The sequence below is a fragment of the Entamoeba dispar genome, genomic scaffold (genome assembly GCF_000209125.1).
Source record: "Entamoeba dispar SAW760 scf_1105229459379 genomic scaffold, whole genome shotgun sequence".
Lineage (NCBI taxonomy): Eukaryota > Evosea > Mastigamoebida > Endamoebidae > Entamoeba > Entamoeba dispar.
In genome coordinates this window covers 1-24,717 of record NW_001853663.1, presented here as the reverse complement: position 1 = coordinate 24,717, position 24,717 = coordinate 1, and the positions used below count along the sequence as shown (strand labels likewise).

Sequence of the window (24,717 nt, the reverse complement as noted above, 5' to 3'; positions counted from 1 at the left end):
TATTTTAAAGAAACAAACTCTATTAATAATACATTTTCTGGTTTTAAATCACAATGAATTATATTACTATTATAAAGAATATTTAATGACTCTAATATTTGACTTAAAAATGTTCTTGAAACATTTAACCCAAATCCTCGACATCCATTTTGTTTCATTAATTCATAAATATTTATTCCTAATAATTCAGTTACAATACAAACATGATTACAATATAAAAAATGATCAAATAATCTTATTGTATTTCCTTTACCATCAATATCAAATTTTTCATTTAATAATTGTAAAACAGCTATTTCTAACATTCCTTGTCTAAAATATGCTGGTCTATTTCTTAATACTTTTAATGCAACAAATTGATTAGTAGTTAAATCTAAACATTTAACAACTTGACCAAATGATCCTTGACCAAGTAAATTAATAATTTTATATTTTGTTTGTGATTTTTTACATTTACTTGGACTATTTTATTATTTCTGTTTTATTTCTTCTTTTTCTTTATTTATTTAATAATTAACAAACGTTAAACATTTAGGTGATTCAATAATAGCATCAGAATATAATATTAAGTCATGATTCAAATTATCTTTTTCTTCATTATATTTTGGTGTAGCTGGTATTGTTATTGCTTTAAGTTTTGTTAATGCTGAAATATCAAGTGTTGGATCAACTTTCTTTAATATTTTTAGATAATTAATTGTTGAATTTGAACTTATTGGTTCCTATTTCATTAGTATTTAAATTTTATCGAATTACTGACTAATATCTCTAAACAATAACTGCATTAAAATATAAAAGTCAAAATGAATTGAAAGAATTTATTTATTCTTTTTTTTTTTACTCTTTAAATAACCACAAACTTCTTTATTTATTATTAACACTCCATCTATATGAACATAAAGTGTTTTTGTTAATAAACTATCTCCTGATAATTGTAAATTACTTTTCTTCCCTCCAATACCTTTATTCTTCTTTATCATCTTCTATTTCTTAATTTTTAAGTTCAATTCAAAAAAAAAATCTTAGGAAATGGTTATATATAACAAAAATTAATTTTTTGGGGTTAACAAAAATACTCCTAAATTGCAATTCCACAACTCTTTATAGAAATTAAAATAAAAGAAATTATTCATCACACTTAGGGTATACTTTTCTTACACAATATTACACAGTTATATTTCCTTAGAGTTGGCCCATTTTTCTTTGAACCTTTTCATAACTTCTGAGTTGTTTTCCTTTTTCAGCTGCATCTTCTTCAGTGTCCACATTCTAAATAATAAGAAAACTAATGAAATTAAGAAAAATATTTTAACAAACTAATACATAAGGAATAACACCATGGACATTATGGTCATCTCCAAACTTCTTTTTAAGTACATTAATTTTTTTATTATTTTCTCCTTTTTCATCATCTACTTGATATGCTAAAGGACGACATCCACTCATCTTTTTTATCTGATCAGATTTTCTGATTAATTGCCCATTTTTGATTGCCTCTTCCTCTGTAGAAGCTACGAGAAAAGGTTCAATCTTAGCAATACTCGCATGCCTACCAGTAATTTTTGACAGTTTTTCTGTTCTTTGAGCTTGGTGTTCATACTTTAGGTCAGGGGAGTGTGACATGCAATAATCAACTAACATTTTTTCTTTATTTTTTTTTTCTTGAATTTAAGAAATTATTTTTATTTTTATCCTTCCATCCGATTAATTATATTTTTCTTGGTTATGAAGGGAGTCATTCCTCTATTCATTTCAACACTACAGAACTTAAAATGAGTCGAAAGAAGTTGAGAGTGTTCAATTCGTTTATGATATATTTTCCTATTATTAACAAAATAAGCTCTTATAAAGTGTACTATAACAAAAAAGTAAATAAAAAAAAAAGAATTATTCTTTTTCTATCAAATGTTTTGTTTTAAAAACAATAAACCGAAAATGCTAAAAAGTTCTATAAACATCTCATAAGATATTAATGCTTTTAGCATCAGTCAAGAGATTTGGAGTTATTCAAAATATCCGAGATAATCCTTTACTTATGTTTGATGAAGAGTCACAAAAAAATATTGTTATGACAACAATTAAAGAAATAATGACAAATATTGATACCTTTTTTCTTAAGATTTCATCAACAGAACGATTAAACTTTATTTTTAATGCGATATCAATTGGACTTAATTTACCTTTATTATCAAATTCAGATTTTGAGCGAGCAGAACAATGCATAAGTATTTATCGGTTTGTTTAAATAATAAGAAAAATTAATTATATTATTAATAATATTAGAAATTTATTAAAAAAAAGTAAAATACCAATTGAATTTCAAAAAACACCAAAAATTATTAGTTCAATGTTATGTGATATTTCATTATTATTTAATAAAAAGAATAAAAGTGAAACATATTATCAACAATATAATCAGGTATGTCTAAAAGGTTTAGAAATATTTGATAAAGGGATACATATTTTAATAAAAAATAAAGAATTAGATGAAATTAAAATAATAATATTATTATTAATTGGAATGATTAAAGAAATATTAGAAGGATTTAATCCAAATAATCAATTATTATATTCAAATGTAATAATAAAAATATTTTCATTAATAAATGATTGTTTAATAATAAGTGATAATAAAATTGAAGAATGGAAAGTATTTAAAAAAGAATTAATTTATTTAATAGAATTTAATGATATATTTGAAGTATGGGCAAATTATTTAATAAAAATTCAACAAATAATTATTTCATCTCTTTATTGTAATGATTTTATTAAATTTAAATTAATATCTTTTTCTAAACCAGAAATAATATTAATTTCATTTAAACAGTTAAAAAATATTTGGATTCAATTCTTAAATTGCATAGAATTTAAATTAATAAAAACACCAAAAACGTTACTTCATTATTGTCAGATATATTCAAGATTAATACAAGAAATGAAAGATTTATCAATAAAATTTCTAAAACAAAATCCATTACCAAAAACAATTTATACAATTTATTTAAAAGAATTTATTAAAATTATTATTGAAATTAATCAACAAGAATTTAATGAAGTTATATATTTTATTATTCCAATTTTAGGAAATTTTATGGAGGAATGTCTTAAAAATATTAAATATAATGAATTAATTGTAAATGAATTAATTTATTGTTTTAAAAAATGTTTAGAATCTACAGAATATAATTTATTAATAATTATATATTCTGAATTAATTAATATATTAAAATGTCATCAAAATCAATTATTATTATTATTTAAACCTTTAATAAATTCAATTGAAAAAATAGTATTACAAAATAAACCACAAACAAATAAAATAATTTTATTATTATTAAATGAAATGAAATATTATTATTCATTAATTTGTCATACTCAAATGTTTGAAAAAATTGAAATTAATAAAAAATATTGTTTAATCCTTAATATTTTATTATATAATAAATACTTTAATTTAAATGAATACTATTTATTATTTATTATAACTGAACATTTTATTATTGAGTCTTCAATTGATGAAAATTTACCTCAATCAAATAAAATTGAAATTGAACAATCAACTATTCCAATTCATTGTTTTGAATTATTATGGAAAGTTTTTATTGTTTTAAAATATGGTTTACTAAATAAATTAATACTAACTAATAATGAACAATCTTTGCTTACAATTATTAGAATATTTAGATATTCTTCTTTTTATATTTCTTCTATTGTAAATAAACGTTGTTTTATTGTTGGTATTATTAATCTTTTTTGTGAATTAATGCCTAAAATTTTAGTTCTTCCATCAACATTAGTTTTTAATAGTTCAATGCATTTAGTTATCTATTTTTCAACATTATTACCTTCGTTACAAGATAAATTATTCTTTAAAATAAATGATATGTTCTTATCTTTATCTTCTTCTAAAAGTTCTTTTTACGCTGCTTCATTAGAACGTTTTTATACATTCTTTATTTCTTATTTCTTTCAATTAACAACAAAAACTGATATTCATTTCTTTGATTTATTTATTCAACATCAACCAATTGATAAACAATTATCAATTTCAATTAAAAATAATAATGCAATATACACTATTTTTGAAATACTCTTTCATCATCAAATTCATTTTATATTTTTGGAATTAATAAATACAATAAATTAATTAATAAACTTATAACATTAAATCATCGTCTACAACCAACTCAAATTCCTATTCCTATAAATCGTTTTACTTATTGTTTTGAAGGTAATGAATTTGAAACTGAAATGACACATTTATTTATTCAGCAATTAAATATTGATAAACCTTTAATTATACAACCAAATCAAAGTATTGAAAATAAAAAGATATTTAATAAAAATTCTAATTTGTTTAAATATTCTTTATTGAATATTTGTATTCAAACATTATTTTCTTCTTCTCAAATTCTTGAAAACCCAATTAATTCTTTATCTATTTCTTCATTACCATTAACGCTTTACCTTTCACCAATTATATCTCCAAGAGATAGCTTGTGTTGTAAATCTTTTCTTCATTTATATTCTTCAAAACAAATTAACTTAATTAAATTCCCAAATCAAAAATTAGATATCGTTTTTAAAACTAATGAACATGTATTTGGTGATATTGTAGTTAATTTCAAAAGATGTAATGAACAATTGTATTCAATTCAACTTACTTCAAAAACTATAATTTTTGTTCATTATTCTTCGTTAATTCATTTTATTTCAAATTATCTCTTTGAATCATTGATTCAACAAGATTATAATAAATTATTTCTTGATATCAATACTGTTAATACAACTCTTATTAATTTAAAAACTCAATGCCCTTCTTATGAAGGAATTCTCTTTCCACAAATTCTTAATTCAAAACAATTTCCAAATTCTAAAATACAAAAATTATTAAATGATGATGAAACTGATTGGTGGGGTATTCTTGATCAAAATCTTGTTATGTGTAGAAAGGGAAGCTCACCGTTAAATATAACATTACTCCAAACTCATTCAAGAAAACGTTCAAAAAGTTCACCAATTGATAATTGATTACTTTACTACTGTACTTTTTTTTATTAAACCTAATTTAAATAGTAAAATTTAATTTGAAATTTAGTAAACTGGCCCTTGCAATAATAATTCAACAGCAGCATTCACATTTCCTCCAACTCTTTGGAGAACTCTAAGATTTTCTTCTTCATCAAAAAATCCCATTTCTTTTAATTGATTAATTTGATTGGCATAAATTTCATGAAGATTTCTTTGGGTTGGTTGTACGTTTTGTGATTGACTTGGGACATTATTTTGAAGGGGTTGTCCGAATAACAAATTAAATGGATTTTGTTGTTGAACATTTTGAGGTTGGGTATTTGGTTGTTGAACATTTTGAGGTTGGGTATTCTGTTGTTGAACATTTTGGGGTTGTTGCATACCAGCCATTCCCATCATTGGATTATTACTAATCATCATTCGTAACAATTCTGGGTTACTAATCATTTGATCAAACATCATACTAAATTGTGGGTTATTCATCATTTGGGCAGTTTGTGGATTCATCATTAACATAGCCCTCATTGCTTGTGGGTTTTGTGTTAAAAAGTTGATAGTTTGTTCGATCATTTGTGGATTTTGTTGTAACATGTTCATAGCTTGTTGCATATCCATTCCTCCCATTCCATTAAAACCTCCCATTCCACCAAAATTAGGCAAAGGCATATTACCCATTTGTGGTTGTTGAAAAGTATTTTGTTCATTGGGTTGAGGGGTTGGTTGAGTTGGTTGTGAACTTGGAGTTGGTTGTGAAGGGGCAGAAGTAGGACTACGTGAACGAACAAGGTGTAATGTAACATTGTTACTAACACCAAGAGTACTTAATACTTCATCATCTTTTAATACTCGACCAGCAAAAATTAATCTAAATTCTCCAACATCTGGTTGTTGGTTGCGAATTTTTTCTTTAATACCAGTGACTGTCATACCATTAAACTCATTGTCATCAAATATAATTTCAATTGTGTTTGAAGAATAAGTTAATCGGACATTAATTTTCATTGCTTTAAATTTTTATTATTTTTAAGTTCTTTTTCTTTTTTTATTCTCTTTCTTTGAAAAACTTCAATTCATCCTATTTTTTTATTTTCCCTTCTCTGATATCAATTTATTCTTTTTTTTTTTTTACTTTTGTTTTTTTGATAAATTTATTAAATATAAAATCCTCACTGATTAATCACCACGTAGTTTTTCAGTCAAAACTTAAAATTCTTCTTTTTTAAAGATTATTTAATAACATAAAAACAAATAACACAAAATATTGATTGTCACAATTAAATTAACTTGGGTTTCATATGATTTAACCCATTGTTTTTAGTCAAATTTTCATATGAAGGATCTATCCTATGTTCTAGCCCAACATAACGAATAACGCGAGCCTGTTGTGAATAAGAAAGATCGCCTAATACTCTTCTCATTAAATTCATTAATTTGACACGAGTCAAACGAACTTTTCTTAATGTCTTTTGTTCTTTTCGGAGTTTGTGTTGTAAGACACGATGGTCTTGAGTATTTTGTAATGAACTTAAATCAAGCATATCTCTTTCTGCCTCACGGTTCAACCTTCGTTCTATTCTATCAAGTTGTTTTAGTTTATGTTCATATAATTTACATTTTCTCATTACTTGTTTAACTCTGAACCTACACAATTTTCCACTGCACATATCTTCTGGAGAAATGTATTGATTAGTTAATAGTGGTGCAGTCATATACATCCCAACAATATCAGCATGACAAAGAATAACGAATAACAAAAAATATAATCCTTTCATTAAGTAAAAAAAATTATAATTTTTATAAGATCAATTCTTTTATTTTTTTATCTTACCAATTGTATCAATAGTTTTCTTAAAAAATCATTATTATTTATTTTTATATTATTATTATATTGTAATTTTTTTTATAATTTTGTATTTTGATAATATTACTATTCTTATTATTTTAATAAGAATCATTTAACAATATAATTATTTGTCTTATTCTCATTTTAAATGAAAGTTCGATCTAAGTATATATATATTATAATATAAATTTATATCTGATAAACTTCATTTTATCTTTCTTAATTTATGTTTTTAAAAATACGTTTCATTACTTTTTCTATTAAAATATATTATTTTCATATATCTCTTCTTTTTTTCTTTAATCACTTTATATTGGTTTCTTTTTCTTACTTATTTAATTGTTTATTGTTCCTTTAAAAATATTTCATTTTTATAATTGTTATTTAATATTTTTTTGATCAATTTCATTTAAAAACGTTCTTATTTCAAAAACATTTTAATAATCAAGTTAGTCATTGATTGTATATTTTTTTTATAATACTGATATGGATATTAAAAGAATTCTAATCAAAAGTCTAATCATTTAATTGTTTAAACTTATTTAATAAATTCTATTTTATTTTTAAACAAACCATAAAAATACATGAAAACAGTATAATAATATAAAGATAATTATTGACAATCATTATTAGTTAAATCCTATTGACTCTATAGAATTGTTTTTAGATTCCACCTAACTTATTCAAATTAATTAAAAATTGGGAAATTTTTTCTATTTGTTATAAACCATTAAAAACATTATAAAACAAAAAAATATTAACAAGTTTTGTTCATTAAAACATAGAAATAAAAAAAGTAAAAAATTTTGGATTACTGATTTTGTGAAATATATAAAAATTAATTAAAAGCATGAATGAAATATTCAACAAAATTATAACTTTATTCAAGAATGATTCTATATTAAAAAAGTATTAAATATAAAACGAAAAATATCAATCATTTTATGCTGTCGTTAAATTAAATAACGTTGGACTAGTGAAACCTCTCTATCCTGAACTAATAACCTCTGTGGGACTATTTCAAGAGAAACCATTTTGTTGTTTCTTACTTCAATACTTAATTCTTTAGTATCTCTTTGGACAAAACAAAAGGAAGATGAAACAAAGAAGTCCTCGTTCATACCAAAGTAATGTTCAACAACAATGTCATGAAATTTATCAAGACCCCTTTCATTACACAATGCCAGAGATGGTCATAAGAACCTGCACACCTTTTAAATATAGGAACAATTAATATTGGAGTTGAAAATCTATTATCTATAAAGATTTATAATGAGTAGGTCACAACCAACTCTTAAAGGTATTGCTAAAGCGCAAAAACTCATATAAAACTATTAGACATAGACTATGGCATATTAAAGAAATAAAAGTTATGTAATTACTTGAAAACATTTTGTTGTATCTTGGAATAACAATTTTTATTAAAAAAGACAAAGGAAGTGAGTTTTTAGGTTAGTACTACATATTTCTAAAGGATAGACAAACAATGAAAAGCAAGGATATTTCAATTACTAAAGAGAAGATTAGAAATAATTCTTCATTAATTTGACTTACACCCAAAAACTTTATATTAAAAAAAGAATTTTCAAATTTTATAATATAAAAAATATATTGAATATTAACTATAATTTTTAATATAAATTAAAGAATCACTAAAAATAATAATCTATTAAATCATTCTATTTCAAAAAATTTTACTTGGTTTAATTCTTAAAATTATACTTTTTGAGAAGTGCCATTGGTTTGGTTCTTCTCTTTGTTAATCAAATACTAAATTTAAAAAAGTAATTAAAAATTGTATATTTAAATTTATTTATCAACAACTCTCGCAAAAAAATGAAAACACAAATAATTATCAGTCTGTCTATAATTATTTCAGAAAACTTAAAACGAAAAGAATTTAGTTTCTTAATTCTAATAATTTTAATATTTTATATTAGTATAAAAATTATACTATAAAAAAATGATAAGTTATTTGTGTTTATAGATAAAGAAAATTAGCAGATATAAATCTTTATTCTTTTGTAATTAGTTAAGAAGATAATAAACTAAACACTAAGAATAGACAAATAAAACTCATTTTTAAAGAATTGCCAGTATTACAAACACAATCCTTTTTGAATAAAATTTCTCTCATTTTTGATTTAGTCATAAAATTCAAGTTAGTGAACCCTTTTTAGTAAAAAATACAAAAAATTGAATGAGTGGTGAAGAGAAAAAAGAGGATTTTTTTATATGTGATAGTTTGCCATTTTGATTTTCATTTGTATTTTTGTTTCCTTTCATTAACACCATTCAAAGAAAAGATAACATTTGACTAATAATATTTATTATAAAAATAAATTATTGAGAAAACAAAAAAGAAAAAAAGAGACGTAATTTTTTTGAAACAAAAAAAGAGAAGGTATTTATAGAACAAACTGAAAATAAACAAATTAAGAAGATCAAATAATGAGCGACCTTGACGATTTACTTAATTCTCTTAATGATACACCTTCAACTAACCAACAAAATACTCAACAAGATGAACTTGATGATGTACTTAATGCATTAAATGATATGGTTGAAAAGAAAGATACAAATAAACAAAAGAAGGAAGATGACTTAGACGATTTATTAGACTCCCTTGACGCTAAACCAAAGGAACCAATAAAACCAAAAAAAGCAGATGATTTAGATGATTTGTTAAATAGTTTAGACGAGAAACCAAAACCTACTTCATCTCAATCTTCTACTAAAGTCACTACTAAGTCTACTCCTAAAAAAGACGATTTAGATGATTTATTAGATGGCTTGGAAGATAAGCCAAAACCTGTTGCTCAACCAACACCAAAGAAAGATGATTTAGATGATTTATTAGATGGTTTAGATGATAAACCAAAACCAACTCCACAACCAGCACATAAAAAGGATGATTTGGATGATTTATTGGATGGTTTAGATGATAAGCCAAAAGCTACCACTAAACCAAAAGCTGCACCAAAAGACGATTTAGATGATTTATTGGATGGTCTTGATGCTCCTACAAAACCAGTTAATAATAAACCAGCACCAAAGAAAGATGATTTAGATGATTTATTAGATGGGTTGGAAGATAAACCAAAACCTGCTACTAAACCAAAAGCTGCACCAAAAGATGATTTAGATGATTTATTAGATGGTATTGATTCTACAACACCAAAAAGACAATCCAACGCACCAGTACCAATTACAGCTGTTATAAATGAAGATCCAAATATTTGTGCTGAATGTGGACAACCATTAGGACCACAAAGAATTACAGCACTTGGAAAGAGCTATCACCCAGATCATTTTGTATGTAAGAATTGTAAAAAGCCATTAGGAACTAATCCATTTCATAATGTTGAAAATTCACCATATTGTAAAGATTGTTTCATTGCTAAATTTGCTAAAATATGTGCACGATGTGGCAAACCAATTACTACTAATTGTGTCAGTGCATTAGGAAAAACATATCACTCTGAATGTTTTGTTTGTACAAAATGTAGTAAACCTTTCCCAACACCCTCATTCTTCCAAAAAGATGGTAACCCATATTGTGAAGAATGTTATAAAGAAGAGTGTGCAGCTAAATGTTCTAATTGTGGTAAACCAATTATTGGATCATCTTTAAGTGCTCTTGGAAAGAAATATCATCCAGAATGTTTTGTTTGTTCAGTTTGTAAAGCACCATTCCCAAGAGGACAATTTTATAACCTCGACGGTAAACCTGTTTGTGCTGAACATTATTCTAGTCATGTAACATCTACAAATATTTGTGGAAGATGTGGTAAATCAATTGCACCAGGTGTTAGTTTTATTTCTGCTATGGGTCAAAAATTCCATCCAGAACATTTTGTTTGTTCATTTTGTGTCAATCCTCTTACTGAATCTTCTTTTAAAGAAAATGGTGGAAAACCATATTGTTTCACTTGTTATGGTAAACTTTTTGGTTAATTCACATCAAATTTTTTGATATTTTGTTATTTAAATGATAATATGCTTTTTTATTTCTTTCTTTTTTATTAATTTATTACTTTATTCCATATTCAAAATTACTAAATTATTATCTTTTTTAAGTAAAATTATTGAAATTATCTTCTTATTATATCTTCTAAGTTATTAGTTAAATTATTGTTTAAATATTTTTTTTTAAATTAATAAAATAAAAAAAAGTTATATTTTATGTTTAACTTCAATCATTACATTTAATATTATTTTTATTTTCATAACCTTGTTTATTGCTAAATATTCATTATCTCTTTTTCTTCTTCTTTTTTAAGTTTTAGTATAAGATTTGACATATTAAAGTAAATTGTTATTTTTTCAATACTCAATATATTAGTTAGTTTTCTTTATTTATTTTATATTATTAGAGGTTTTATCTTGAAAGAGAAATCATCACCTTATTTTTTAGGAATTTTTCATTTAATAATAAGAACGACAACTTAGTTATATGCAGTTATCATTCTCTTATTATTCTTTATTTAATTTTGTAATTCATTTTAGATTGTCTTATCATATTTTATTTACATGTGATAGAACTTTTATTCTTCTTTTTCATAAACAGTTTAATGACTTCACTATTTAATAACCAAACACAAAGAAACTAAATGTTATAATAAACAAGTTTTTTGCTGAATAATTTAATCATTTTATACTATAACATTGAATTAGTTTATTTTTTTTAATAATTTCATTGGTGAATACTCTATGAACAGGACAAAAAGGTAGAGATTTTATTGTTTTTAACAACCAACAATAAAGAAAAAGAGCTTAAATTCTGAACAGGTGTTTTCACGTCAGCAACAAACCCATCAATTATAATAAAAAAGTTATACCTTATAGATTATTTAAAATAATATCAAAGAACAGAATTAATAAATTTAATTTGAGCAAAAATGAAAGTACTTATCTTCTTCTTATTTATTTTTTATTCGTTTGCACTTGATTACTATAAAGTACTTGGAGTACCTCGTAATGCCAATGAAAAAGAAATTAAGAAGGCATACAGAGCATTATCATTAAAGTATCATCCAGATAAACCTACTGGTGATAAAGTCAAATTTGAAGAGATCAATAAAGCTTATGAAGTTCTTTCTGATAAAAGACAAAGAGAAATATATGACCATGGAGGAGAAGAGGCATTAAAGAATAATGGAGGAGGTCCTCACATGAATGCACAAGACATTTTTGATAATTTCTTTAGAAATAATGGGAATGAAGGAGGATTTAGTTTCGAGAATGGAGGATTTCATTTCAATTTTGGAGGTCAACAACAACCCCAACGACCTAAGAAAACACCAGACATTCATATAGTGAAAGAAATTACTCTAGAACAAGTTTATTCTGGAGGAGATGTATTTGTGGAGTTTAAAAGAGAAAAATTGTGCAATCATTGTCATGGAATTGGAGCAGAAAATAGTCATGACGCAGAAAATTGCCCTGTTTGTGGTGGAACTGGGGTAAAAATTGAAAGTATGGGAATGATGAGACAAAAAACACAATGTCCTAAATGTCATGGAACAGGTAAAATTATTAAAAACAAGTGTCATGAATGTCACGGTAAAGGTACTGTTACTAAATCTATGAAAGTTCCTGTTCATGTTAATCGAAGTGTTAGAGATGGTGACACTACTATTATTCCAGAATTTGCTAATGATGGTTATAAACTAAAACCAGGGGATGTTATTGTAAAATTTGTGACAAAGCAACACCCAGTATTTACTAGAAAAGGAAGTGATTTATATGCTAGTGTAACTGTTTCCCTACTAGAATCATTGACTGGATTCCAACGATCTATTAAACACTTAGATGGAAATACTATTACTGTTGCTCAACAAAAAATTACACCACATGGAACTGTGATTACTTTCGAAAATATGGGTCTTCCTTTAACAGCACATTCTAATAGATATGGCAATCTTTATGTTACCGTTAATGTAATGTATCCAAATTCATTATCTCAAAACCAAATCACTGAATTAAAGAAAATTTTGAATTAAAAACAAATTTTTTTCTTTTATTTTGGTTTAATTCATAAAATCATATAAAAAGAAGTGATTTATGATAAAAGAATATAAAAGTATTAAGAATCAATAACAAAAAGAATGAAAAATTTATATTATCAAGAAATCTTATGATTAAAGAATGAATAAAAATAAATATTAATTGTATTAACATAAATACATTAATTCTCATATTTCCTATCATCACCAATAACTCTCATCACATTATTTCATTTTATTATTTATAACCTATTTCTTTCTTTTCTTTCTTTACCATTATTATTATTGCTTTATTTATCATTACATTTGAAAATCAATCAAATAAATGAAGAAGAAATTAAAAAGAGAATAAAATAAAAATAAGAATATCAATAACTAAGAAAAAGAATAAAAAATAACAATAAGTTAAGGCGACTTAAAGAAAAGAAAGAAGATAAGCAACAATAAATAAACATTAATAACACCATATAATCACAAAACAAATAATAAACAAGAACAAAGAAAAAGAAATAAGAATAATAAGAAGAAAAGAAATAATAAAATAAACAAAGAATAATAAATAGAATATACAATAACAAAATACAAGTATAATATCTTAAAATAAAACAAATATAAATAAAAGATAAAAAATTGAAATAAATAGAAATAATCTTAACAGAGTATAAAATAAGATAATAATAACAAAAGACAGTATATACTATTCATAATAAAATAATTTAATAAAATGTTTCTATCATCTTAATGCTATCTTCTATTACTTCTAATCATTGTTTTATTAAATTTAACACTATTCTCTATTTATAGTTAAAATAAAAAACAAATAATTATTATGAAAAAAACAAAAAAAATTAATAAAATAGAGAAAAATAAAAACTTCAAGTGAAAAAAAGAAAGAAAACTTGAAAAGAAAACAGATCATTCAATACTAACAATGTTTATGACTAAAAATGAAAACGATCATGGTGTTAATACCTTTTCATCTGAAGGAAGATTATTCCAAGTCGAATATGCTACAGAAGCAATGAAATTAGGATCAACTGTTATTGGTATTCAAACAAAAGAAGGTGTTGTCCTTGCTGTAGAAAAACGAATTTCATCACCACTAATGCTTGGAAGTAGTATTGAAAAAATTATTGAGATTGACGATCATATTGGTGCAGCTGTTAGTGGACTAACTGCTGATGCACGTACACTAATTGATAATGCTAGACTTGAAGCACAAAATCATAGATTTATGTATGACGAACCAATAAATGTAGAAGTTGTTGCTCAAGCCATTTCAGATCTTTCTTTAAGATTTGGAGAAGGGTCAAGAAAGAAAAAAGTCATGAGTAGACCATTTGGTGTTGCATTATTAATTGCAGGTGTTGATGAAACTGGTCCAAGACTTTTCCAAACTGATCCAAGTGGAATGTTTATTGAATTTTATGCTAAAGCCACAGGAGCAGGAACAGAAGCTGCACAATCAATTTTACATGAAAAATATAATAAATCAATGACGTTAAGAGAAGCAGAAATACTTGCATTATCAACACTAAAACAAGTAATGGAAGAAAAATTAACTTCCAAGAATGTAGAAGTAGCGTTAGTTACAGTAGAAAAGAAGAAATTTGAAATTATGGATACAGCATTTATTGAAAATTTAATTGGAGAAATCAAAGAAGAATTAATTTAACAATTTATTTTTTTTAGAATAAGAATTGTGTTTTGTTTTTATAAATGAGATGAATGAAATTATTAGTTTGTAATTTATGAAAACTACTACACCTTTACCAAATGGAAAAAAATATCAATTTGATCGTTTAATTTTTAAAAATAATTCATTAGTATTAAAATCATATTTTGATATTATTATTCAACCAGCATTAACTCCTGAAGTAAATACTTATTCAAGATTACTTGTTGATTATTTTGTTGCCCATGGAAATATATGTTTGTTATTTAAACAAATAGCAAAACATGACATTGATATTAGTTCAATAGAAACAAAAACATTTAAAGGAAGTTCTGTTTTAGTAAGGTTATATAATGAATATGCAAATAGATTTTTAGTTGACTTTGCAAAGAATTCTTTACAAGAAGTTCTTCAAAATCTTATTTTTGTTCCATCAATTCCTCATGAACAATTAATTACAAAATTATGTGAAGGAATATATTCTTCTTTAAAAACTATTCCTCCACACTTCATTCGATCATTACAAATTATAAATGAAGAAGTTGAAAATAAACAAACAAATCATAATTCTACTCAATGGGTATTTCAACAATTATTTTTTGTTAGATTTCTATTTCCACTTCTTGAAAATCCTTTATTTATTCTTGATGGAGTAAAACAGGATGAATTAAATTTAAGTCAAAAAAAAATTAATCAATTTGCTCATTACTTTAAACAAGTAGTAAATAGTGGAATAGGAAATGAAGATATCATTTCTATAGTCAATAAAACAATCTATTATTTAAATAAACCTGTTGCACTATCCATTGAACAAAGTGGACTCGATTTAGAAGAACAAAAAAGGCTTCACGCATTAATTGTTCAAGCATTTAAAGATCACCAAAAAGATATAATTAATTATTTAAATTTATCAGAAAAAGAAAGAAAAGAAAAGAAAGAAGGTGGCGATTTAACTGGAAAAATTACGTCTTCCTTTCTTTCTTCTATTGAACCAAGTGAATTAAAAATGAATGAAATTGAAGCATTAAATGAAGCAAATAGACTTATTTATTTTTATAGAGATACTTATTCTCAAAGAATAGAAGAAATTACAAAAGAAAATATTATGTATCATGATTATTTATTAAATCTTCAACACCGAATTCAAATTATTACACAACAAATAGAAGAAGAAAAAGTTATTCATGATAAATTATCAAAAGAACTCTATGAAGTTGAAAAAATTGAACAAACTTCTTCACAAGAAAATAGCATAAGTAGTTTTAGTAGTTTTAGTTATAATTAATTTATGATTTCAATACAAATTATTTATAACTTTCATTTAAATTTTTTATTCATTCTCTTTGAATAATAACTAGTGATAAAGTAAGTTATATCAATTAAAAAAAAAACATTTATTAGAGGTTATTAATATGATATATTTATTTTTTTATTATAATTTTTTACCTTTTCTTTGTTCTTTGTTTTTATATTTTGTTAATAATCTATGATTATTTTCTTATTGTTATTATGTAAGACTATTAAAATAAATATAATAATATGTTTCATTGTATAAAATACATAATTAATAACACAACTATTACCTTTTTTTTTTTTTAAGTAATATTTTTCATTAAAATATAACTATCAAATAACTAGTATTAAAGTATATTATCACTTTAATTTTATTTATTATTTTAATGAATAAGAGAGCACTATTTAAGAAAGAAGTTATATATTAAATTTATACTTGTATAAAATAAATTAATTACAAATAAATTAAAACAAAACAAAAAAATTAATTATCACAAAAGAAAGGAGCTTTGTTAATGTCAGGAACACTTCCCCTTTCAATAAGTCTTCTATAAGCAGCAGCAACTTCTTGAGGTAATAATGGTCCCATTCCATTTTTATCATCATCACGTACTTTTTGAGTTTCACTAACTAATTCAGCTAGAAATACTTTACAAATAGCGCCCATAACATGTTGTGTTGATTTTGAAATATGAAGATTTTCATCAACAGATTCCATTACACTAGCAACATTTTTACTATCAAAACAAATTTCATAACTATCCATATATACCTTTTTTAATTGAGGATAAAGTGTTAAATTATCTCTTGTTTTATTTTGAATCTTTTCTAATTCTAACTCAAACGTTGAATTACCTTCTTGGTCTTCACAAGGTTCAATTATTTGTTTAAGAACTTTTAATGAACGACTTTCTCCAGTTTTTTTTGGAGCAGCAGTTGATGTAATTGAAAAAGGATTACCTGACGTTAATTCGTCAAGTTCAGGACATGGAACTTCTGCTACATTTTCTTCTGTTTTGATTGAATCCTCTCCATCATTAGAATCATCGTCATCATCTCCATCTTCCATACTCCCATTGTTATTTGTTGTTTCATCTGGAAGATCCTCTGATGGAGGTGGAATGGTTGATTGATTTAAAGAAGGTAATAATGAAGTTGGGTTATCAGTAGATGAACCTGGAAGTGATGGTAATAAACCTGGTTTTGACATTTTAACTTTTTGAGTTAAGATTAACAAATATTTTTTTTTATTAATGCTATTTAATATTTTAAAACATAAATGTTGTTTTAAAAATAAAACAAAAACAGATAAACATTAATTTTAATCAAACAAAAAATAGATGGTGGTGAACAATAATAATGTGTCATAAATTAACTGTGAAAAGCTTTACTTTGTTGACTCTCAAATATTTGTGAATCAGTTGATTTTATTTCATCTTCCATTGATACTGAAGAAGAGTCAGATGAGTTTTCTTTTTCTTTATTAATGAAAGGAAGTTGAATATCTTGAATATCATTCAATAAAGAAGAGTTTGAAGAAGAAGATTCTTTAGTTTGTGTTAGGTTCATAGCTTTATCATTGGTTTTATTTTGGTTTTGCTGAGAAGTCATTAATATAATTCTATCGTTCAAAGAAAGGTTTCTATTAATTTTATTATCTGAAGGAGTGAAAGAGATAATGTTGTGACTAAAATTAGAAATTATATGATTGGCTTGTTGTGTGTTATTTTTTGTTTTTAAGCGATTATAATATTTAAGAACATGTTGTATTTTATGATAAATTTGTTTAAAATTAGGACGTTCATCAGGATTAACTTTCCAACATTCTTCAATAATTGATTTATAAAGACAATTATCTGGTATCTTTGGTCGATTTCCAGAACAAACAAAATTAAAGATATCATTTGATTCATGAAATTCATCTTCAGGATAAACAGATTCACATATCCAAATTTCTAATATACATATTGCATAAGAAAAAACATCTGATTTAAATGATGATATACCTGTTTTATGAACTTCTGGAGCCATATACATAGGAGTACCAATATTTTTTTCAATATGAGAATTTGTATTAATATATGCTTGTGATGTTCCAAAATCACTAACCTTACATACAACAACTTCATTTGGATTACTTGAAGCTACAAGAACATTATCAGGTTTTAAGTCATGATGAATAATTTGTTTATTATGAAGATAATCCATAGCTTGTGCGATATTATCACACATTCTAATTTTTAATAAATCATTTACTTCATGTTCAGTATAAAATTTACGAATACTTCCAAGTGGAAAATATTCTATAATTAAACATAATGAATTTTCAGTTTCAGCACTTCCAATAAATTGAACAATATAAGCATATTGAGTTTGTTCCATAATTTCTAACTCTTTAGTAAAATTCTTTTTTAATTCATCAATATAAGTAGTATCTGTTTTCATAACTTTTACAGCCACATCTGTATTTCTCCATGTTGCTTTATAAACATTTCCGAATGTACCTCTTCCTATTGCAGGAAATAAAATATTAAGAGAATTATAATCAATTCTTGTAGAAAGTTCTGATTCAACATTTAAATTCAAATAAACATGAAACTTTTTTATTCCTAATTTACTCTTTCTATGTCCTTCATCAAATGATGAATTTTGTGATACTTGTTCTGTTTGATATTTTAATGCAATTTCATCTTTTAATCGAGGGAAAGAAAGTGTAACTGGTACTTTTTCTGTAAGAACTGTTGTACATTTAATTATTATTATAGCAGTGATAAGAACTGTTTGTCCAGATTTAACAGTTCCTGTAACTGGTTTAAACATAATATCATATCTTAATGTTTCACGTGCATGAAATGTAAATCTTAATGTTTCTTTTCTTTTATTTGTTAATGATATAGTTGTTTTTTCTGGAATATCTAATGGTACTTCTTTACCAAATTCTATATTTGGTGAGAGGAAAGAAAAGAATGGATTTTCAACAGTAATATCAATAAATCGTGAATGAGTTTTATCAAATTTAATAATTGATTTCTCTAAAAATGGGATAATATGTTCTAAATTAGATTGTTCAATTTCAATCATCTTAGTTAATCTTTTGTGTTTTCTTAAAAATATTATAAATACTACTACCCATACAAAACAGTAAAGAACTACTCCTGGAATAAAAGTTAATGGATAAATACTCCATTTAGGCATTTTTGAACAGTATAATTTATCTACATTATACCATCCATTTTCACATTTACATTCATAACATCCTGATCCTCCATCACATTCTTCTCCTTCATCTAATCTATGATTCCCACAATTTTTAGATAAACATCCAAGTTCTGGGATATAATGTCCTACATAATTATCAATACACCTACAAAAACTACAACCTTCTCCTCCATCACATTCTTCATAAATATCAATTACTCCATTATAACAAGTTATTGGTGCACATTTTGTTGTTCCATTTATTGTCATAGGAATATTTAAATAATGACACATACACATTTCTCCATCACAATTTTTATCTTCGGATCCAATGATAGACAAATCACATTGTTCTTCTTCATCCAATTTTCCATTTCCACATGTAGAACATGTATCCCCAGAATTAACATACCCTTCATCACATAAACATCCATTTTCAGTACATCTTCCATGACCATTACAACCAAATGGACAAGCAATTGAAACACTAAAATTAATCATTGCAAAACTTGAAGTTTGATATGACACAAAGATATAATAATCTTTTTTTGAAGATAATGACAATAATAGAGTTGCTTTAGAATTAACTACTTTTTTGTCTTCAACAAAATCCATACACCCTTGATAACTATATGCCTCACATTTAGTTATATCTTCTTTATAACTACAACTAAGATTTTCCTCATGTTTTATAGGTGCACTCACAACATGAATAGCTGTACTATAATCTCCAATAGTATTACATGTACTCATAATTAATGATCTATCAGCTCCATATAAATGAAACCACATTCCACTTAAAGAAGGTTTTGAACAAGCAGTATCTGAGAAAACACCATAATTAGAATTAATAATATAATGATATCCATCTCTTGAAATACTATTCCATGATATTTCTTGATTAACATATGAACATGGATGATGGATCCTTCTAATATAAAGATTAAATGTTGCTTGAAGTGAATCTTCTTGAGAATGAACTAATAGATAATATGTTGAAGTTGCAGGAGCTATAATCCTACTAGAAAGAATATAATCGTCGACATTATCATTTGAATAAAAGCATTCAGAAACAAATGATTCTTCACTAGGGCAACTTGTTTGTAAAGTAAGAACAGTTTCAACTCCAACATTAACTTGATTTAATTTAATATATGTGATATTATATCTAGTATAATGGAATACTGTTTCAATAGCGATATACCCATTAAAATTCATATTTAATTTAAACCATTTACCATAAATATATGGTGCATTAATAAGTGCAACAGGTGAACAAATGCTTGAGGTTAAATACCATTCTTTTGTATCAATAACTTCAGTGTGTTCAGTATAATCTTCTTTTATATCAATCACTGCACTTTCAACTTTTGAAGCACATGAAAAAACTGTATTTCCAGCTAATGGTTTACAATTCAAATATCCATTTGAAAAATATCCATCTTTACATACATAACAATCTTCTTCATACCCTTCTTTATTACATGATGTGCATTCATTAGGACTAGCACATTCTCTATCACATCCTTTAATTGAACACTTAGGTATACATTTATTTTCATCAGGAACAGAAATATAATTCTCTTCACATAAACAATCACTTGTGCAATGAGCCACCCCATCACACTCTTCAGTTTCAGGGTTGAACTCTTCATTGCCACAAATTGCTTCAACAACATTAAAAATGAGCCATATAAAAATGATTGTCATTTACTATTGTCTTAAAAATTTTACTAAATTTTTAATAATACTTTTCTTCTTTTTTGATTAAATTTCCTTTTTTTTTAATTCCTTTTTTATTTTAGGAAAATCACTTTTTTTGCAAAACTCATTCATACCAAAAAAAATTACTAACAAAAACATGATAGAATTTTATTAGAAGAATTAACAGGCTTAAAATAAATAATTTCTTTTTGTATTTAATATCTATGCAATCACCTTCATAAATACTCCTCTTATCTCTCCAGACATAAGTGTCCACAAAACAGTAAGTCAAAATAAAAATAAATTTTAGGGATTGAATTAACGAATGGAATTACTTATTTCTTAGAGAATCCACATAATTTGTTGTGGTTTAGGTTCCAGTTTTGTAAAAATAACTATTAATTTAACAGATTTTAGTATTGACTCCAAAACAAAAACTACAAAAATTCTTTTTAACTATTAGTGAAATTACATAAAATTTAATTCCAAAACAAAATTAACAAAATAAAATTAAATTATCTAAAGAGTTTAAATGGAGTTCAGTATATTTTGATATTGGTTGTTTATTGTAACATATTTTTGTTTCTTGCTAATGTTTTAGATAACTCTTGTTAATAAAATAATGTGAAACACAAAATTTAATGCTTAACAAAAAGGTGTAAATGATAATACTCGCTATTAGTTTTTAAAAGCAGTAAATACCCTACTTATAATTCTTTAACACAGTTGATCTGTATTATAAAACTTGTGTAAGAGATATCATGGCTATTGGATGATTCTACTATTCTGCTAAGATTTAGTATTAAAATATTCAACTTTTTAATTTTTTTAATAATAATAAATCATTCAAATATCTTGGGGAAATATATTTGTAATTTTCAAAATCATAAAACTTTACCAATTTTTTATTATTTTATTAAAATGATGTAGATTGATTATTTTTATAAAAGTGTCATTTCTTTTTAGTTTCAAATTAGTTTTTGATACCCTTTTATATTTACTTACTGAAACAACAATTCACATTTTGTATTCTTTAAATATTTTTAATATCCTTTTTTTCCCCTGATAAATAGTCATTAAAAAAATACCAAATCCATATCTTAATTTGGAGATTATATCATTATTAATCTTTCTAATTGTATTGAGGCTGCTATATTTCATATTATTTAATGATGATAGAATAGAAGATACATCATTTAATAATCATGTACAATATTTATTAATATTTATTTTATCTCTTATTTCAATACCAAGATATTTATAATGATTATCATTAGTTACTCTTGGTAATTCAGCTAATTCTCCATTTATCTGACCATTGATATTAGTCATTATCCCACTCTTTTCTATATTTATTTTTAATCATATTCTATTAAATATTTCTTTTGTTAATTTGTGGGCTTTTCCATTTCTTCGAGGCTGTTAGTTATTATCTTTAAATCGTCCATATATAATATGTGGTTTAACTGTACTTGTTTTTCTTCTCCATTCATTTTAATAGATAACTTATTAATTTATTTATCTAATTGTTTAGATAATATAACAATAGATAATACAAATAATAATGGAGATAAACTATCACTTTGTATTATTCCTCTTTCTACATTAACTATACACACATTTTGTTGATTATAATATAATTTGAGTTGTGTAATATTTAATATATATAATATACTTTTAATTACAACAAGTGTGATGTTAAAATAAATTAAACATTGTTTAACAAATTGATGATTAATATTATCATATATTTTAGAAATATCATAGTACGTTTCTACCCACTTCCATTTATCCATAATTAATAACTGAATGATTATAATATTGTATAATAATCCTTCCTTTGATAATATGTATATTTTTTACATCCAGTTTAATTTTGTGATAATTGTTTTTCAATTGGACTTAGCATCAATTGGTTTTGTATTTTCATTTAATAATGAAGTATATACTTTTAACAGATAATTTAAACAAGTTATTGGTCTATAATTTTGTTTATATAATTTATCTCCTTTCTTAAAACGTTTAAAAACTAATCAAGAAAAGTTTAATATTATTTTTATTCTTTTTGTCTTAGGTAAAAATTAAAATCTGATACGAAATACTGAAATTAAAATACCAAATTAAAAATACTTTAGTAAATTAGTATTGACTCATCACTCAAGAAAGAAAAACTATAAAATAACAAAAAAAAAGAAGAAAAGATATTAAGCAGTAGTTCTACTGAAAAAATAATGCTACTTATAACAAAACTTTTATCTTTTTTCTACAATGTTATTGATAAATATAATAATTCTTTTTTATGTGTATGAAATTAAGATAATATAATAAAAGTAAGTGACTTTAAAACATTTACTCAACACCACTTCACCACTTCACTCTTCTATTTATAATGTGTTTGTAACATATTAAACAAGACTCTCGTTACAGCTTTGGTTAGAATTATACTCCGAATAAGAGTGACTTAGATATTAACACCATCAATTATTCTCTCCTTATTATGGTCACAATTTCATCAATGGTGTGGTTTTACTCTCTTCAAAGACTTGTTGGCTCACACCCTTTCTATCTGTTTTTCTAATATAATCAATACTTCTCAACAATAATACCTGTCTTTTAATAATATTTTATCATCAGTTAAAACTGTACAAAGCGTTAGTGTGACTCCTTCTAATTACATAAGAAGCGTATGGATAAAAGCTAACTTACATAACAAAAGCCTCACCATCCTTATTTTTTTTAGTATAAGAGAGTTATTTTATTTGTAATTCAAATTAAAAACAAATACCATGTTGTTTCAAGTACAATCTAATCTTTACATTTTTGCACTATTTAATATACCCTAATTCAGACTATTTCTATTAACTGTCATCAATTAATCCTAAATGTTACTTAAATTTCTAACCTTCGATAATTTTTAATTATTAAATATAAATAACAAAATAATAAGTAACTGAGAGTGTAGTACTTACAGTATACAACCATATTTTATAACTTATTTTTATTGTTGGGTTGTCTTATATGGTTGTTGGTCGGAGTGTTGCATACAAACAAATCATTCTCCTTTTCTTTGGATAATGAAAAATAAAAAATTAATTATACTAAATCACTTAAAGTTCTTGTTTTTTTAAATTAGTTTTCTGTTCAATAAATGTCTTCAAGTCTTTAAATGTTCTTTCTCCTTTATAGACTTCTCTGACTTCATTATTATTTTGATCTTTTGTGAGATAGATAATTGTTGGATAATGTGAAATTGAATAAATAGAACATAGTCGAGATTCTTTATCACAATTCACTTCACCAATTCTGAGTTTAGATTCTCGTGAAATATTTTCCCAAATTGGTTTTAATCTATTACAATGACCACACCATGGAGCAAAGAATTTGACAAGAGTTGGTTCTTTTGCTATTTCAGTAGAGTTCTCAGTAGTGAAAGTAATTATATGGATTGGCTTAATATCTTCAATTTCAATACCAATTGTGTGTAATGTTTCTTGTATTTTTTTTGTTTCAAGAGAATTAATAAAAATCGTTTGGTTATTTGGTTGTAGAATAGTAAATGAAGGATAATAAGTTATTTGATGACTTTCACAATAATCCTCATATTCTTCACAATCTATTTGACCAACAATAAGATTTCTATTTTTTTGTTTTTGCACTGCTTCATCGAGTTGACTAAATGTACTTTTATAATTTTTGTATGTTTCTCCATAAGGGATGTAATGTAATAATAAGATAGTTTTGTTTTGGGTTAGTTGACGTTGAAGTTTATTAGGATCAAATTCCCAAATATAAGCAGATGATAAAGAGAAAAATAAAATAAAAGTGATGAAAAAATGTAACATTGATTAAAGTTTTAAAGATCCTCAATGATGAATTAAAGATAAAAAGAATTGAGTTTAATAAAATTAATGAAAATAATAATTCAAGTTAGACAACTTTGATATGTCTGAAAAAGCTTTTGAGAT

The 24,717-nt window shown here is 24.5% G+C and overlaps 13 protein-coding genes across 13 annotated transcripts, besides 46 other annotated features; 6 read left to right on the top strand and 7 right to left on the bottom strand.

Annotated features, from left to right (window-relative positions):
• EDI_022350 (uncharacterized protein) lies at positions 1-980 on the bottom strand (the record flags this gene model as incomplete). The annotated part of the gene is made up of 3 exons (XM_001735757.1): positions 1-462; positions 523-722; positions 861-980. Coding segments are annotated over 3 exons (782 nt in total), but the record flags the coding sequence as incomplete, so codon positions are not given.
• Positions 414-435: a sequence feature (AT_rich).
• Positions 981-1,182: 202 nt separating the features above from the next.
• EDI_022340 (uncharacterized protein) lies at positions 1,183-1,623 on the bottom strand (the record flags this gene model as incomplete). The annotated part of the gene is made up of 2 exons (XM_001735756.1): positions 1,183-1,269; positions 1,318-1,623. The coding sequence occupies 2 exons, from the start codon at positions 1,621-1,623 to the stop codon at positions 1,183-1,185; spliced, it is 393 nt and encodes a 130-aa protein (XP_001735808.1).
• A 16-nt stretch (positions 1,624-1,639) lies between these two features.
• Positions 1,640-1,692: a sequence feature (AT_rich).
• A 280-nt stretch (positions 1,693-1,972) lies between these two features.
• Positions 1,973-4,147, top strand: EDI_022330 (uncharacterized protein; the record flags this gene model as incomplete). The annotated part of the gene is made up of 2 exons (XM_001735755.1): positions 1,973-2,235; positions 2,284-4,147. The coding sequence occupies 2 exons, from the start codon at positions 1,973-1,975 to the stop codon at positions 4,145-4,147; spliced, it is 2,127 nt and encodes a 708-aa protein (XP_001735807.1).
• Positions 2,241-2,308: a sequence feature (AT_rich).
• Positions 2,460-2,698: a sequence feature (AT_rich).
• Positions 2,710-2,786: a sequence feature (AT_rich).
• Positions 2,986-3,073: a sequence feature (AT_rich).
• Positions 3,105-3,164: a sequence feature (AT_rich).
• Positions 3,180-3,485: a sequence feature (AT_rich).
• Positions 4,110-4,170: a sequence feature (AT_rich).
• An 81-nt stretch (positions 4,171-4,251) lies between these two features.
• Positions 4,252-5,031, top strand: EDI_022320 (uncharacterized protein; the record flags this gene model as incomplete). The annotated part of the gene is made up of 1 exon (XM_001735754.1): positions 4,252-5,031. The coding sequence occupies one exon, from the start codon at positions 4,252-4,254 to the stop codon at positions 5,029-5,031; it is 780 nt and encodes a 259-aa protein (XP_001735806.1).
• Positions 4,322-4,381: a sequence feature (AT_rich).
• A 17-nt stretch (positions 5,032-5,048) lies between the features above and the next one.
• Positions 5,049-5,097: a sequence feature (AT_rich).
• On the bottom strand, positions 5,095-6,033 carry EDI_022310 (ubiquilin, putative; the record flags this gene model as incomplete). Its single annotated transcript, XM_001735753.1, has 1 exon — positions 5,095-6,033. The coding sequence occupies one exon, from the start codon at positions 6,031-6,033 to the stop codon at positions 5,095-5,097; it is 939 nt and encodes a 312-aa protein (XP_001735805.1).
• A 9-nt stretch (positions 6,034-6,042) lies between these two features.
• Positions 6,043-6,172: a microsatellite.
• A 1-nt stretch (position 6,173) lies between these two features.
• Positions 6,174-6,195: a sequence feature (AT_rich).
• Positions 6,196-6,305: 110 nt separating this feature from the next.
• On the bottom strand, positions 6,306-6,803 carry EDI_022300 (uncharacterized protein; the record flags this gene model as incomplete). Its single annotated transcript, XM_001735752.1, has 1 exon — positions 6,306-6,803. The coding sequence occupies one exon, from the start codon at positions 6,801-6,803 to the stop codon at positions 6,306-6,308; it is 498 nt and encodes a 165-aa protein (XP_001735804.1).
• Positions 6,804-6,807: 4 nt separating this feature from the next.
• Positions 6,808-6,854: a sequence feature (AT_rich).
• A 32-nt stretch (positions 6,855-6,886) lies between these two features.
• Positions 6,887-7,018: a microsatellite.
• Positions 7,019-7,040: 22 nt separating this feature from the next.
• Positions 7,041-7,069: a sequence feature (AT_rich).
• A 158-nt stretch (positions 7,070-7,227) lies between these two features.
• Positions 7,228-7,271: a sequence feature (AT_rich).
• Positions 7,272-7,396: 125 nt separating this feature from the next.
• Positions 7,397-7,442: a sequence feature (AT_rich).
• A 257-nt stretch (positions 7,443-7,699) lies between these two features.
• Positions 7,700-7,722: a sequence feature (AT_rich).
• Positions 7,723-8,438: 716 nt separating this feature from the next.
• Positions 8,439-8,571: a sequence feature (AT_rich).
• A 74-nt stretch (positions 8,572-8,645) lies between these two features.
• Positions 8,646-8,691: a sequence feature (AT_rich).
• A 98-nt stretch (positions 8,692-8,789) lies between these two features.
• Positions 8,790-8,839: a sequence feature (AT_rich).
• A 353-nt stretch (positions 8,840-9,192) lies between these two features.
• Positions 9,193-9,222: a sequence feature (AT_rich).
• Positions 9,223-9,325: 103 nt separating this feature from the next.
• EDI_022290 (Paxillin, putative) lies at positions 9,326-10,831 on the top strand (the record flags this gene model as incomplete). Its single annotated transcript, XM_001735751.1, has 1 exon — positions 9,326-10,831. The coding sequence occupies one exon, from the start codon at positions 9,326-9,328 to the stop codon at positions 10,829-10,831; it is 1,506 nt and encodes a 501-aa protein (XP_001735803.1).
• An 8-nt stretch (positions 10,832-10,839) lies between these two features.
• Positions 10,840-11,101: a sequence feature (AT_rich).
• Positions 11,102-11,228: 127 nt separating this feature from the next.
• Positions 11,229-11,249: a sequence feature (AT_rich).
• Positions 11,250-11,342: 93 nt separating this feature from the next.
• Positions 11,343-11,405: a microsatellite.
• A 109-nt stretch (positions 11,406-11,514) lies between these two features.
• Positions 11,515-11,571: a sequence feature (AT_rich).
• Positions 11,572-11,775: 204 nt separating this feature from the next.
• Positions 11,776-12,879, top strand: EDI_022280 (chaperone protein DNAJ, putative; the record flags this gene model as incomplete). Its single annotated transcript, XM_001735750.1, has 1 exon — positions 11,776-12,879. The coding sequence occupies one exon, from the start codon at positions 11,776-11,778 to the stop codon at positions 12,877-12,879; it is 1,104 nt and encodes a 367-aa protein (XP_001735802.1).
• A 76-nt stretch (positions 12,880-12,955) lies between these two features.
• Positions 12,956-13,107: a repeat region.
• A 98-nt stretch (positions 13,108-13,205) lies between these two features.
• Positions 13,206-13,286: a microsatellite.
• A 93-nt stretch (positions 13,287-13,379) lies between these two features.
• Positions 13,380-13,563: a microsatellite.
• Positions 13,435-13,610: a microsatellite.
• Positions 13,611-13,688: 78 nt separating this feature from the next.
• Positions 13,689-13,793: a microsatellite.
• Positions 13,794-13,813: 20 nt separating this feature from the next.
• EDI_022270 (proteasome subunit alpha type-5) lies at positions 13,814-14,557 on the top strand (the record flags this gene model as incomplete). Its single annotated transcript, XM_001735749.1, has 1 exon — positions 13,814-14,557. One exon carries the CDS (start codon positions 13,814-13,816, stop codon positions 14,555-14,557), a length of 744 nt encoding a protein of 247 aa, XP_001735801.1.
• Positions 14,558-14,633: 76 nt separating this feature from the next.
• EDI_022260 (uncharacterized protein) lies at positions 14,634-15,842 on the top strand (the record flags this gene model as incomplete). Its single annotated transcript, XM_001735748.1, has 1 exon — positions 14,634-15,842. The coding sequence occupies one exon, from the start codon at positions 14,634-14,636 to the stop codon at positions 15,840-15,842; it is 1,209 nt and encodes a 402-aa protein (XP_001735800.1).
• Positions 14,684-14,738: a sequence feature (AT_rich).
• Positions 15,445-15,468: a sequence feature (AT_rich).
• Positions 15,470-15,494: a microsatellite.
• Positions 15,833-15,892: a sequence feature (AT_rich).
• A 69-nt stretch (positions 15,893-15,961) lies between these two features.
• Positions 15,962-16,060: a microsatellite.
• A 15-nt stretch (positions 16,061-16,075) lies between these two features.
• Positions 16,076-16,342: a sequence feature (AT_rich).
• EDI_022250 (uncharacterized protein) lies at positions 16,335-17,060 on the bottom strand (the record flags this gene model as incomplete). The annotated part of the gene is made up of 1 exon (XM_001735747.1): positions 16,335-17,060. One exon carries the CDS (start codon positions 17,058-17,060, stop codon positions 16,335-16,337), a length of 726 nt encoding a protein of 241 aa, XP_001735799.1.
• A 25-nt stretch (positions 17,061-17,085) lies between these two features.
• Positions 17,086-17,149: a sequence feature (AT_rich).
• Positions 17,150-17,221: 72 nt separating this feature from the next.
• EDI_022240 (serine-threonine protein kinase, putative) lies at positions 17,222-20,758 on the bottom strand (the record flags this gene model as incomplete). Its single annotated transcript, XM_001735746.1, has 1 exon — positions 17,222-20,758. The coding sequence occupies one exon, from the start codon at positions 20,756-20,758 to the stop codon at positions 17,222-17,224; it is 3,537 nt and encodes a 1,178-aa protein (XP_001735798.1).
• Positions 20,759-20,769: 11 nt separating this feature from the next.
• Positions 20,770-20,798: a sequence feature (AT_rich).
• A 754-nt stretch (positions 20,799-21,552) lies between these two features.
• Positions 21,553-21,595: a sequence feature (AT_rich).
• Positions 21,596-21,651: 56 nt separating this feature from the next.
• Positions 21,652-21,675: a sequence feature (AT_rich).
• A 160-nt stretch (positions 21,676-21,835) lies between these two features.
• Positions 21,836-22,768: a repeat region.
• Positions 22,769-23,659: 891 nt separating this feature from the next.
• Positions 23,660-23,698: a sequence feature (AT_rich).
• Positions 23,699-23,829: 131 nt separating this feature from the next.
• Positions 23,830-23,850: a sequence feature (AT_rich).
• Positions 23,851-23,859: 9 nt separating this feature from the next.
• Positions 23,860-24,594, bottom strand: EDI_022230 (protein disulfide isomerase, putative; the record flags this gene model as incomplete). Its single annotated transcript, XM_001735745.1, has 1 exon — positions 23,860-24,594. One exon carries the CDS (start codon positions 24,592-24,594, stop codon positions 23,860-23,862), a length of 735 nt encoding a protein of 244 aa, XP_001735797.1.
• Positions 24,595-24,647: 53 nt separating this feature from the next.
• Positions 24,648-24,675: a sequence feature (AT_rich).
• The last annotated feature ends 42 nt before the right edge of the window (positions 24,676-24,717 follow it).